Source organism: Monoraphidium neglectum (assembly GCF_000611645.1).
Source record: "Monoraphidium neglectum strain SAG 48.87 unplaced genomic scaffold scaffold00217, whole genome shotgun sequence".
Classification (NCBI taxonomy): domain Eukaryota; kingdom Viridiplantae; phylum Chlorophyta; class Chlorophyceae; order Sphaeropleales; family Selenastraceae; genus Monoraphidium; species Monoraphidium neglectum.
Window position 1 is genome coordinate 1 of NW_014013411.1, and position 13,519 is coordinate 13,519.

Consider the following 13,519-nt stretch of genomic DNA (forward strand, 5'->3'; position numbering starts at 1 on the left):
CCCCCCAGCCGGCCAACTTCATGCTGCGCACGCGCAAGGAGAACCCCCTGGCCAGCCCCGACCCACGCATGACGTCACTATCGTGGCTGGCCGGCATTGACTTTGGCTGCGCGCAGCCTGTGGGAGACGAGGTGAGCGGGGCCGCGCCGCATGAGGCGCAGGGCTCGGGCCTCATGGCCGCGGGCCAGGCCCTCTTCAGCAGCGTGGGGCGTGCCTGACCGGCGGAAGGAAGGGGTACTGTACCATGACAGGCTGGTGAAACGCGGTGGTCTTGCAGGATTTCCGACGCAAGTTTTGCTTTCGCGCCCTTCTTAATGGTTGGCTTTCTTTGCAGTGGCCGCTTGAGCTTACACCCCCGCCGCCGTCGCCGCTCCTCCTCCCTCCCACCTCAGCGCCTGCACCTGCGTGCGGGCACCCCCACCTACATGGCCCCCGAGTGCCTCGGCCGCGACTACCACATCGAGGCTGACCTGTGGGTGGCCGCGCGCCACAGCGCCACGACAGGGGCGCCCGGGAGCGGCAGCGCTCGCGGCTGATTGCAGATGGGGAGCACATGTGCTCGCACGCAGTTGCTGTGTTTGCTGCGTGCCCAGGCAAGTTGAGGGCGCCGGGCCACCAAGCAAGCAGCGCCGGACATGGTCTCTTCCCCCGCCTGCGGCGCGTGTGACGCCCGCGGCTGCCCCCTGCCCCCTGGCCGCCGTCCCCCTCCGCACCAGGTGGAGTGTGGGCACGACTCTGTACCAGCTGTATGCGCGCCGCACTGACGAGTGGCGCGCCTATGAGGAGTGCCGCCGCCACATCCTGGAGAACGTGAGGGGGGGAGCCACGAGGCAGGGGAGCCTCAGGTTGCTCGGGTTCTCGCTGCGCCATGTTGTACGCGCTGGGTAGTGATGGGCGCGCGTGGTGCCTGCATTTGGAGGCATGGCGGCCAACACGGCCGCGGCACCCCATCGCACCTGTCATTCCTTATGATTCCGCATCGCCCCCCTCGCCACCCTCCAGCCCGAGGCCGACTCGCCCCTGCCGCTGACCGGCGGCCCCTGGGCGAGCATGAGCCCCGAGGGCCGCGAGCTGATTGGAGCCATGCTGGCGCGCGACTACCCCAGCCGCATCACAGCAAAGCAGGCTCTGCAGCACCCCTGGTGGGCGCACGGCCGCTGAGCAGGGGGCTTTGGATTGTGCAGCTTGTTTGGTCGCTACTAGGGGGGACCGCCGCGCCTGCGGCTGGACAGGTGGACGACCTGGCATGCCGCCCCTAGCGATGGCATCCCAGCAGGCGCCCTCTGCTTGATGATGGACCTCCATGGCAGCCTTTGAGCGGTGATCAAATTTGGCCCCTTTCGCTGCCATCCCCCCCGACCCATTGACAGGTTTGCCAAGTGGGTGCCCAACTTCAAAGCCGCCACACCAACGCCCGTCCGGGCCCCGGCAGCCAGCAGCAGCAGCAGCAACAACAACACAACCACCACCACCACCACCTTCACCCCCAGCAGCAGCAGCACCACCAGCGCCAGCAGCAGCACCACCAGCAGCAGCGCCAGCAGCAGCAGCGGCACCTGGCCTCGCCGCGCAGCCGGCATGCCCGCATCGCAAACACAGTCGCCGCTGCGTCCCAACCCTGCTGCGCCCCAGCCGCAGCCACAGCCGCAGCCGCAGCAGGCAGCCAAGACGCCGACGCCGCCGCCGCCCCCGCGCCCAGTCACCACACCGGCCCGTGTGCCCGCGCCGAAGCCGGCCCCGGCCGCCGCTCCGGCCAGCGCGAAGCCGTCGCTGCCGACGCACCTGGGTGGCGGCGTGGGCCCCAGCATTCCCTACACCCACAAGGAGCTGCCCCCCCACATGCGCGAGATTGACGAGCGCGCCCCCGTGTTCAAGCCGGACCCCGCGCCCAAGGACGGCGCGCGGTCGCGCTGGACGGTGTCGCGGCCCAGCTGGTGGCGCTGGGGTTCCTCCGCCAGCGATGACGACAAGCCCAAGGTGTCGGGCACGTCCTTCGAGAAGAAGAAGTGAACTGCGCACAGCCTCGCGCGGAGGGCAGGCCCTGTCCCAGGGGCGGGAGGCGGGCGCAGCCAACTCAGCCGCACCCCCCGGCCCTCGCGGCGGCTGACGTGCGCTGACTTGGCCGGCGCTGACCTGGCGCTGAAGTGCGCGGGTGGTGGGTAGGAGGGGCCGGCCCCTTTGAGCAGGGTTTTTTGGCTGCGAAGCTGCATCACGTCACGTCACTACGAGAGAAGGGAGGAGAGTGTAGGCGCCATTCGTGCGGGGTGCGTCCCGCCGCACGGGCCGCGGTGCCAAATTTTTGCGTCGCGTTTTGCCGTCCTGACGTGGGCCGATTCCAGCCAGCAACGCGGTGCTGCGGCGCCTTCAGGAGAGCGCTCTGCTGGCATCATTTTGGGGGCAGTTCGGGGGGTTTGTGACTTGGCTGCAAGCCGGTCTTCCTGCAAACTGTACTCATGAGTGGCTGTGGACGCACCGCACTACTGTGCGACGCGCCGAACAGCCCGCAGCATCTCAGGGGCCCGGCGCCAGGCACCATGCTGTCTTTGCCTTGACACCCAGGGGCGCTTGGTGTGCGGGCCACTGGAAGCGCACTACGAAGATGGCAACCCAATTGAGCACTGTGGCCCCTTGCGCCACACCTTTATGCCGGGGCCTGGCGGCCACCTTGGCGCCTGTGCTCGCACCCTCTGGCCCCTGTTTTGGCCCATGCGTGACGGCGTTCTGCAGGCACGCATGGCGCAAGGCCTGGCACTGGCTCTCCAAGGGTCCAGGGCGCCAGCAAGCACCATGAGCATACGGGCAGCGGGGTATGTTCAAGGCCTTGCGCCGCCGAGAGCTCTTTGTGGTGCTAAGGAGCCAATACATGGGGAATACGCCTGTGCATGTCTGCGTGGCCCTGCCCCGGGCTGGACAACCTGGGGCCCAGCGGCCGAAAAGACGGCACGGGCCGCCCCGCCTGGGTCAACCTGCTGCACACAGCTTTTTTGTGCCCAGCCAGCACTGGTTTATGTACGTATGGTGTACGCGCGGAGAGAGACTGGAAAAGACAAAGCAAAGGTTGTTCTGTGAGTGTTGCGGCTGTTGAGATGGTGGTGAGTGCGGAGGTGATGGCGGTTCCACAAAAGGCCGCGTTGCGCGCCGCACTTTTTTCCGCGCAGTCCCTGAGGATGCATGCCGTGTGCGGCGCTGCGCTCAACCGATTCCGTGCGCACCGGGGCGTTCGTGTGCGCGGCGCAAGCATGGCCGGCAGCCCCTGCAGCAGTGTGCGGTGAGTACGCGGAGCATGGCAAGCCCCTGCCACAGCACCATGCGAGCGCAGTGATTACCACCTGATGCACCCTGCCCAGCGCCGCTCATCCCGGCCCGCCCCCTCCTCCTGCACGGGTGCCCTGTATCCATTACTTCAGCCCGCCCCCGCACCTCTAGTTGACCGCTGCCATTTGACGACTGCACCAGCGACCACACTGCCTTGAATCTGGAAAATGCCGCACACAGTCCAGTGAGCGCCGCCCCGGTGGCGGGTGTAACATCTCTGCGCTCAGCTTACAACCTGGTGTTACAGCATCGACGCCCGACTCGTGCAGGGCGCAGCCCCAGAGCTCAGATAGCACCGTGAGCTGCACCCGCTGCATCACCCTGCCTGGTGCGCTTTGCCTGACCACCCCCACCGCCGCTGTCCTGGCTATCCCTCGCACTGCGCCTCCTGCCTTTGGGGCCACGGCCTGCCCCCGCCGTCTTCAGCAGGGCCAGGGCTCGGTCTGCCGCCGCCATGGCCCCAACAGCGTATGCCAGGCAGCCCTTCAGCAGTGGAACATCAGGGCCATGGGGGGCCACGCCGCTACCAGCTGCACTGATGCAGCTGGGGCCTCGACTATCGAGTGCCGCCAGGGCCGTGTCTGCTGCCATCTTGGAGCGCACCAGCTCCTGCCGCTGCTCCGACAGCGCTGCCTTGAGCTGCTTCCGCGCAGCTGCCCCGCGCGCCGCCAGCAGCGCGTCAATCAGGGGGTCCCACTCCTGCCGCGCCTCGGAGGGTGCAGTGTCGCCAGGGCGTACTTGCCCCTCGCCGACGCCAAGGGCAAGTGCTGCTGTGGTGCTGGCAGTGGTGCCGGGGCGCTGCGCCTCATGCCAGCGTTCTAGGAGGGCGGGCCAGCGGGTGGTCGCGGCGGCTGCTCGCAGGTCCTGGGGTGTGGCCAGGGCCAGAGCCATCGCCGCCAGGAGCGACCGCACCTGGACATGAGTGGTAGGCCACAGCAGGTGTGTTGAAGGGCTGCTAATTGGGCATGAAGGGGCAGGGCGCGCGGAGCATGCATTGTTGGAGCCACCACCCTGACAAGGCATTCAGAGCTCCCAACACCGCCTCCGGCATCCACATGCTCTGCAGGTTCTGGGGCAGTGGGCTGCCGCCGAGTCAGTCTTTGCAGCCATCTCACGATCCCCTGGGCGCCGCACGCCCCCACAGCCCCTCCCCCTATCCTGTGCACCCACCTGCTCTGGGCCGTCCCCTGCCGTCAGCACATGATCCACCCCCAGGCCGGTGGCGGCAAGCAGCGCCAGCTTGGCCGGCCGCACGGGATCGTCCTCCGGCGGCGCCACGCTGACCACTGTGCAGCTGGTCGGGATCGTCTCTCGGGCCACGTGGCCGTCGTGTTCCGCTTCAGGCTGCTGCTGCTGCTGCTGCTCCTGCTGCTGCTGAAATGCAGCAGCCTGTGACATGGCGTCTGCGCCGCTTTGCACCAGGATGTCTTCTAGCGGCAGCCCCCGATGCTCAGCGCTGCTTCCACCGAGGGCACAGCCAACCGGCCAGTCACAAGAGGCACGTGCGAGCACAGTGGGGTCTGTGTCTTTGGGCGAGGTGCTGAGTTCGCAGCTGACCAAGAGGACTCGCTGGGCCTGGAACAGCAATGGAGATGGGGCGGCTGGCCTTGGATGGAGGGGTGACACGGCGTGCAAGGCGCAGGCACAACGCCAAAGTCAACACGCGGCGAGTCAAACGCGATGCCACCCAACTCCTCAATCCGCTAATTGTGTAGCACAACCCACCTGGGGGAGCAGACTGAGCACGGGCGCCACCACCAGCACAGGCGTGACCCCGTTGCCGCCACCGCCGGGCATCTGGATGGCGCCGCGATCTGCCAGGTTGCAGGCCCACCAGAACAGCCGCCCGGCCCCCGGCCACAACAGCAGGCGCTCAAGCACCGCCCCAGCATCCGCACACGACCACGCACAGCCCTCGGCAACCGCCGCCGCAGCCCCCTCGAGAGCGGCAGTGTCCTGCCGCAAATGTCGCAGCTGCGAGTCAAATTGGGACTGGGCCTCCTCTGCAGCTTCTTGCAGCTGCGAACCAACACTTGTTGCCTCGATGACCGCGCCGCAAGCATCGCTCTCCAGGAGGGCGCTCGGCCCAAAAGACGCGTCGTGATTCGAAAGCAGCAGCAGCCACGCATGCCGCCGCTCCGCGGATGCTTCCACTCTCTGCTGCTGCCCCTGCTGCTCAACCTGCTGCCCGCCCTCCTGCTGCTGCTCTGCCACCATCTGCCGGAAAGCGGCACACATGAGCGCCCACACAAGGTGCTGCCGGCTGCGCCCTGTCACACAGGCGCGCAGCGGGACCCGCAGCCACGCATCACCCACGGACAGCGGCCGTGCTGCGACCCACCCGCTGCCCTGCGCTCCGCCCCCTGAAGCCTCGACCCCCTCCAGCACGAGCTTGCCGCACCCAGGCTGCCCGTCTGGTGCCAGGGGGCCGGCCCAGTCCGACCCAGCGGCTGGGGCTGTGCCCAGCTGCCCTTGATGCTGGAGGGGCTGCGGCTGCGGCTGAGCGGCTGAGCATTCGGCGGCCTTGGCCCGCGCCGCCGCTGTGGCTGCTTCCAGTATGACACGCTGCAACCGCACATACACCGCCGCAAGACGGCCCCTCAGCGTGTGCCAGGGCGCTTCGCTGGATCCCCCGGCCGTCGCCGCCGCCGCTGCGAGCTCGCCGCATGCAAGTGCCGGCTGCCCCTGGGCCGAGCTGTTCCCTGGCGGCCTGGCCATCCCGTCCAGTCGGCCCTGCAAAGCCGCCAGCAGGGCGCGCAGGACGCGCAGCTGAAGCGCCAGCGGCAGGTGAGGGAAGACCAACCCCTCGCCTGTGGCGCCGTGGCTTTCCGGCCCCGCTGCTGCTGGTTGCGCCCCTGCAGGCACCGCTGCTGGCAGCGTCGCCCCGCCCTGGAGAGCGGCCAGGCCCCTGAGCTGCCAGGGCGGCAGCGTAACAACTGCCAGGACGTCCAGCAGTGCGGGCGGGAGCGGGTCCGCCGCGGTGATGGGCACTTCAGCGGGCAGGCACAAGGCGCGCAGCAGAGCGGCGCGCTGCACGCGCTCCGCTGCATCCTGGCAGCCGCCCTCGTCCTGGCCCGCGCCCATCACATTAGCCGCTGCCACTGGGTTTGTGTGGGGCTGGGTATCACCCGAGCCAGCAGCACCAGAGCCGGCCGCGCCGCTGCCGCAGGTGCTGTCCGCGCTGCTGCTGCTGCTCCAGCCCCCGCCTGATGCTGGGCTGACGAGGAAAGCGTCTGCAGGCGGCGCCATAGGGGTGGTGGTGGTGGTGATGGGTGCGGCGCCAAGGGCTCCAAGCAGCGGCGTGCATGAACGCTGGCGCCCCCGTCACCCTGCTCACTGGGCTGTTCTGCAGCCCACCGCTCCCACCCACCGTTGGCATTGCCCTCCAGGCAGAAACCAAACCCAAGCAGCAGCTCCTCGTTTGACTTTGCTGTGCCGTAGTTGTTGAACACTTCACTGCCCTGGATGTTGGAGGCGCAGGCTGATGATGATGGCAACATTGAGCAGGAGCATAGTTGCCAATAAAAGTGCTGCTGCTGTGCTGCATTGTGCAGTCGCCACGATGCACCTTGCCAAAAGCAGCCCTCTCACCCGGGTGATTGGCCGCTGCGTCACAAACTCAAAGTTGCCTCCGCCTTCTCGCCCCGTGTGCCACGCCACGCTCTGCTCGGGGCTGTGGTCGGCCATGTCCAGCAGCGGCACGAGGCAAATCACGGGGATGGGCGCAGCCGGGGGACGCACACCGCCGCTAGCGCTGCCTCCCGCCACCGCCTCCAGTGCCGCCGTTGCTTCTGCAGCAACTGCATCGCCAGTGCGCGTGCCGCTGCCGCCGCCCGTCACTACGCCGCGGACAGCAAACGCGCGCGACCACACCGTTGACCTCGCCCACAGCGCGGCCTCGCGCGACCCGGCCCAGCCTCGCAGCAAGGGCGCGGCTTGGCGGGGTCCTGCTCCCTCCGCCCCTTGGCCAGGCGGAGGCCTAGCCACACTGTCCTCCTCCCCCAGTGCCCGCAGCTCCTCCAGCCGCTCCAGCCAGGCCGCAACCCGGTCCAGTCCGCCGCGATAATGCTCAACCGCAGCAGCCAGCCGGGTGCCGCGCAGGAGCGCCAGCTCGGGCCCGGACCACCAGGAGGGGTCGTCTGCGGCGGCGCCCCGACAGCAAAGACGCAGGGCTCGGCCGCGGCTGACACGGCCGTGGCTGTGGCTGTCATCCTATGCGTCTACTAGGCAGCACACCTGCATACTGTGCAGAAAGTGACACTTGCTGATCAACAGATCTTCGTCGAGGTGATGACGACCGGAACCGGTCAACAATCCTCCCCCACTCAGCGTTCGCCCCCCCTCCTGCCCCGCGCCCACCATACTGCTCTGGCAGAAAGGACACATACGGTGCCCACAGCGATGCCGGCCCCCTGCAGCGCTCCAGCAGCAGCAGCAGCACCAGCAGGTTGCGGCCGTCAAGCTCGGGGCCAGCCTCCTCCACCAGGCGGTGGAAAGCGGCGCCGTACTCGGGGTCAGCCAGGGCCAGCCCGCCGTGCAGCAGCAGGGACTGGGGCAGCACAAACACAGACTCTAGAGGGCGGCAGAGGAATAGCAGCGGTACAAAATTGTCTAGAAGAGGGGGCGGCGTTTGAGTGCTCTGCGCATGCTCGTACCAGGCGGCAGCGGAACGCTCTGCCGCGATCGGCCTAGTCACAACCGTGCCCACGTCTCAGATGATCAGCCGTGCACCCACCGCCACTGGCAATGTCGTCGGCGGCCACGAGGCGACGTGGATGGAGGGGGTCGGCCGCCACTTTTGGAAAGCAGCCGCCCTGCAGCGTGGTGTGCAGGAGCGGCAGCAGCATAAGCGGCGTGTCCGGTGCCGGTGGATGTGTGCGGCGGCTCACTGGCGGTGGATGCTCCGCTGCATTTGGAACACAAACCGCGCGTGCTCGTATCACCCTGCCACACCTGTCGGGCGGCCCAGGCTAAAAGATCTTGCATATATTTCAATTGCGCGTCTTTCGGGATCACGATGCGCGATACATGGCGCCACTGGAAGGAAGTAGAAACGTGATGATTTGCAAGAGGATGCCATGCGGACCATGCTGCCTCCGTACCGAGCAACGGGTGACGCCGATGACTAGCTTTTGCACCCGCTCACAGGTCGAGTCGCCTTCACCAGACGGTCCATATGTGTTTGAAAACGATGTAACTCATCAACTGACATAGCTTGAATCCAGTTACACCTGCGCCCTTGGACGATGGGGCCCAAGTCGTCGCACAGCCGCAAGGGCAAGAAGGCCTGGCGGAAAAATATTGATACAACAGATGTGAGAGTTGGGCTTGCAACATGCGAGGCCCGGCCACGCGGCGATCTAGTCGCGGCACCCCTCACCGGCGGCTTTGCTGATGCTGAGCGCAGGTCGAGCACGTCATTGAAGAGACAACCTTGAAGAATGTTCGACCGGCCAAGCCCGAGACGCTTACAGACGACCAGCTTTTCTTTGTCGACACGGTGTGCGCGCTGCGGCTCGAGCCGCCGGCGCTGCGCTGCTAACGCGCTTTTGTGCCTGCGTTCTGGCTGTGTCCGGCCCATGCAGTTTGTGGCAGTGGGCGCTTCGCATGCCTATACCTGCGGCGCGGCAGCGGCCGAGACGGCTCAGAGAAAGGAACGTCATCCGCATGCTGAATCGGCCACGCTGCCCTTTGTTCACCTGCAGACAGCGGACGAGAGCCTGGAGCCCAGGTCCCTGCAGCAGCGCAGGCGCCGGCGTGAGCCCAAGCCGCTCAAGTCGCAGCTCATCATCGACGCCGGGCGCGTGATCAAGCCGGAGGCGCCCAAGCGCAAGCCCGTAGGCGGCATCAAGCCAAAGCCGGGCACCCCTGCAGCGTTGGCTGCGGCTGCACAAGCTGCGGCGGTGGTGGCTGCTAACCGCAGCAAGAAGCAGCAGCGGAGGCGCAAGTCCAAGCCTGGTGAGCACCTTTGCTTCCATGCGGGCTAGTGTGGGCCAGTGCTGGCTGCGCGACAGGCTTCGGCACGCCCGGCACCTTTGGGGAGCCGCTGGTGCGGGGATCCTGTTGCAGCGTTGGCCGTTGAGACATATTGTGACCAGCAGCCGCCGGCTTGCCACAGCTCATGCGTGCATCTTGGCCTTACGACCCTTGCGATTGAAGGGGATGAGGCTGTGGCGGACATCTGGGCGGCCACTGGCAACGCCTCAGCTGCAGAGGAGTGGGCGACGACAGTGTCAGGCACACAGCTGCTGCAGGCCGGCCAGCAGCAACAGGACAAGCCGCAGCTGCCGCGTCTGCGGGGGCGAGCTGCACTGCGGCCGATCCCTGCCGTCGAGGTCGATGCGGCTGGGTGCTCCTTCAATCCGGAGCCTGAGGCGCACCAAGAGGCGCTCGCGGCAGTGGTGGCAGCGGTTGTGAAAAAGGTGGGCGCTGGCTATTCAACGTTGGTGTCACACGGGCTCAGTGCAGGACGGCAGCGGTTTGGAGGGGGGGGCCGCGGTACGTCTGGAGTGGGGCTGTTGAGGTGGGGCTAGGCAGGGGGGGCAGGGCCTCGCTGCGGAGCAGCAAGGCGGTGGCCTTGGTAATCCGAATGAATACACGCGCACGATGGGAGTAGCAACCGATCTGCTCTCCCGCCCCGCCTCCTCAGTGCCCCTCATTGCGCCCACCGTGCCCTGTCACGCTCAAACTCAACACACCCTGGCAAACGTTCCCCCGACACCGCAGGAGATTCGCAAGGAGCTCGCACCTCAGGCGCCACCCCAGCACGCACCAGATGGCTATGTGGCGCCCAAGGACCCTATCCTAGCGCTGCTGGGTGACGGGGTGACGGCGGCTGGCAGCGAGGACGAGGACGAGGAGCAGCAGCAGCAAGGGCTCGAGCAGACCAAGGGCGGCAAGCGGCAGCGCGGCGTTGACGCCGCCGGCGCGGACCCCAACGCGATTGACCTGGACGGCGGTGACGAGGAGGAGGATGGCCAGGCCCAGGGCAGTGAGGCTCAGCAGCGGCAGCAGCAGGAGCAGCAGCAAGGGGTGGCAGGCGGCAGCGAGGATGAGGGTGCGCCACGCGGCGGTCAGACGAAGAAGACGCGTGCCGACCGCAACCGCGAGGCGCGCCGCCGGGCGCAGGAAGCCGAGGCAGCGGCGCGCTCTGCGCTGAAGCGCCAGCGGCGGGAGCTCGACAACGTGGGCAGCCTGCAGGCGCAGCTGCAAGAGGAGGAGGAGGAGCGTGCGGCGCGGCTGCTGCGGCGGCAGACAGTAGCGGCAGAGAAGGCTGCGAGCAGGCCGCCGCGGCTGGGCAAGTTGCGGTACGTGGACGCGCCACCGCCGGTGCTGACGAGCGATGAGGTCACAGGCAGCCTGCGGCAGCTGGCGCCGTACCCCATGGTGGCCGCGGAGCGCTACCGCGCGCTGCAGAAGCGCGGCGTGATTGAGGTGCGGCGGCCGGTGGGCAGCCAGACCAAGGGCAAGAGGGTGGAGTACATGACAGGGGTGCGCACGGAGAAGGCTGCGGAGCGGCAGGCCGAGGTGGACGCGCTCAAGCGCACGCGCGTCAAGGCCGGCCGCAAGGCCAAAGCAGCGGCGGCAAGGGCAGGCAAGGCGGGGCTGGTGGGCAGCGAGCGGCAGGTGCTGGACAGTGAGCTGGGAGCAGCCACTTTGGGTTGGTGATGAGCTAGGGCTAGTGTGTTTTTGTTTTGGAGAAATAAGGAGTCCCTGTTGCTGAAAAAGGTTAATGCAGCTTGCAGATCAAGCGCCCCTGTTGGAGTTGTCCTGGTGTTGTGCTCCTTTCTGGTGAGTCCGAGTCTCTCGTTTCTTCATGTGTCATCTCACGCTCAAACTTTGCTGACAAGAGTGTTGTGCCACTGAATGGTGGGCAGCACTGTATACTGCAGTAATGCCAGCGATGCCAGCAGGGAGGCGGCTTCGCCTTGATCATATCTGGTCGGTTCACAATCTTGGGCTGGCTGCTTTGCAACTGCATGGTCGACTGTGGCCGAGAGTAGACACGGCTCCCTGAATTGTGCTGAGAGAATCAAGTACGCAGGCGCGAGGTCCAAACCGCCACTGCGACGGGCACGCGCGGAATTGGCTCAGCTCTACCTTGGCGCCTGCAGGAAGCTGCAGTAGGGGTGTCGTGCATCTGCCCAGAGCCAACACTCTTATGTCCCCAGACCTCTTGCTCATTGTCATATTCAGTCGCTCACACGCCTCCATGTTCTACATACCGCAGCTGTCACTTGCGCGTGTTTGACCGCCACCCAGCGGTATGCCAAGATCGCAGCTCCGCAGGCTTCAGTCCAAAAGTACGCACTGAACGCCATTCATAACTAATGGCTTCGCAGCACAAGGAGTTCTGCGCGTATCCCTACAGTGCGGATGCGCCGTACCCCAGGGTTTCCACTGACTGGTTTGTTTACCTGTCGTATCGTTTACCTCAGATCATCTGAAGGCAACACAACATTAGCAGTGGGGGTGTCAGTGGGGTGAAGGCCCTTGGCTGGCGCGCCATATCGCAAATATAGACGCAGGTGAGCAGTGCTTTGAAGCACCCAGCCTGAGCCCATGAGCCAGCTCAAGCTTTGCCTGTGCGGAGCACTCTGCTTGCTTGGCTTGCCAAGATGGGTTGCTCACCAAGGCTCCTTTTCAAGCTGAATTTCACCTTGATTCTTCAAAACCTAGGAACCCGGTGACGCAGCACCCTCGCGAGGGCGGCAGCAAGTCCCCCGCCCAGTTGCCGTGTAGGCGGTCTGTGGTGGTGGAGACTCACGACGAGACAGCAGAGGCACTGCTGCAGGGCCGCAGCAAGTGGCGGCGCACGGTGAGTTGCATGGCTTTGCGGCTTGTGTAAATGTGTGACACCGTGCGTGCTAGCGGCGTGGCCCAGGTTCCCACACACGACAGGGAATGCTGGCCGCTATTCTCTATTACACTTACGAAGGCGGGTGTGGACATTGACCCATGCGCGTCTGTGCAGCCGGGGGGTGGGCGCGGAGCCTTCTTCACGCCTGGCACCTACCCTTGGGTCTGCGTGTGACTCCTTTGCCCTGGGCACCATCCTGGATGATCTGGCCCTCAGCCGCCAGGTTGACAGCAATCATGACAACGCAGCCCACTGGCGGCGGGGCCCAGCCTGGGGGGAGATGCCAGCCGATCTGGCGGCCGTGGTGGATGCGCTGTGCTACGCCGATCCTCCCAGCACACTAGCATCGCCGCGGTCCTGCTGATGCCATTTCCATGCGAACCCTGCTGCAGCTGCAACCAACGGCAGCAGCAATGGCATTGAGGCCCCAGCTCCTGTCGTTCACAGCCTCGCGCCTAGGGGTTGTATTGTTAATCGCTACACCCCTTTGCAATGGCAGTACACAGTGATGGGTTGGTCAAGGCGCGTGCATTACTTAGCCGCCAATTGCAGCTGTTGGCTGGTAGTGTTGCATGGAAGCAAGCCATGGCACCAGCAAAGGGCTCAAAGCCTGTTGATGCAGACCTGCACATCAGGCTGAGATGAGACTGGGCTTTGAAGGTCAGTCGTGGCGGAGGCATCACTAAACCAGTTGCGCACAAGCCCAAGGTGTATACTGGTGCGTGCCAGTGTGGATGTGCATGGCGTGACCACAACTGCACAAGCTTGGTGAAGCGTGATGGCCTGGCTACGAAGGAAGCACTTGCTGCAACAAACTTTCACTTCCTACGCACTTGATGGGTGCGGCCACACCGCACTAGGTATGCTATACCGTGTCAGAGCACACAAGCCCACGGCTCCAGCCCCTATACCACACCAAACGACATCACGCACACCACACGTCCCGCACATACGCGCCGCTGGCTGCCATGGTTTTGAGCTGCGCCTCCGCCTCCGCCTCCCCCAGGCCCCCGTAGTCCCGCAGCGCCCCAGCCAGCGCCGCGTGCACGTCCTTGGCCATGGCCGCGCCATCGCCGCACACGAACACGTGGGCGCCGTCCTGCAGCACCAGCTTGGCCAGTGCCGCGCCGTCCCGTGCCATGAGGTGCTGGACGTACTCCTTGGCTGCGCCCTCACGGCTGAACGCCACCCGCAGCCGCGCGAGGTCCCCGCTGGCCTCAAACGCCTCCAGCTCAGCACCATAGAGGTAGTCCTCGTCGCGACGGCGGCAGCCAAAGTACAGCCACGCCTCACCCAGCGCCACAGCCGGGTCACCGCCCGCCGCGGCTGTGGCTGCGGCTCGCC

At 66.1% G+C, this 13,519-nt stretch overlaps 3 protein-coding genes across 3 annotated transcripts in view; 2 read left to right on the plus strand and 1 right to left on the minus strand.

Moving 5' to 3' along the window:
- Positions 1 to 20: 20 nt before the first annotated feature.
- MNEG_2007 (hypothetical protein) lies at positions 21 to 2,010 on the plus strand (the record flags this gene model as incomplete). Its single annotated transcript, XM_014049512.1, has 5 exons — positions 21 to 131; positions 393 to 472; positions 717 to 810; positions 1,003 to 1,142; positions 1,371 to 2,010. The coding sequence occupies 5 exons, from the start codon at positions 21 to 23 to the stop codon at positions 2,008 to 2,010; spliced, it is 1,065 nt and encodes a 354-aa protein (XP_013904966.1).
- A 6,551-nt stretch (positions 2,011 to 8,561) lies between these two features.
- MNEG_2008 (hypothetical protein) lies at positions 8,562 to 10,983 on the plus strand (the record flags this gene model as incomplete). The annotated part of the gene is made up of 4 exons (XM_014049513.1): positions 8,562 to 8,630; positions 9,021 to 9,273; positions 9,475 to 9,737; positions 10,042 to 10,983. 4 exons carry the CDS (start codon positions 8,562 to 8,564, stop codon positions 10,981 to 10,983), a joined length of 1,527 nt encoding a protein of 508 aa, XP_013904967.1.
- Positions 10,984 to 13,100: 2,117 nt separating this feature from the next.
- MNEG_2009 (P450 (cytochrome) oxidoreductase) overlaps positions 13,101 to 13,519 on the minus strand; it is a gene marked incomplete at both ends in the record, with an annotated part of 4,061 nt that continues 3,642 nt past the window's right edge. Inside the window, one exon of the mRNA XM_014049514.1 lies at positions 13,101 to 13,507. Within this exon, the coding sequence (XP_013904968.1) occupies positions 13,101 to 13,507 (407 nt within the window). The remainder of the gene's footprint in view (positions 13,508 to 13,519) is intronic.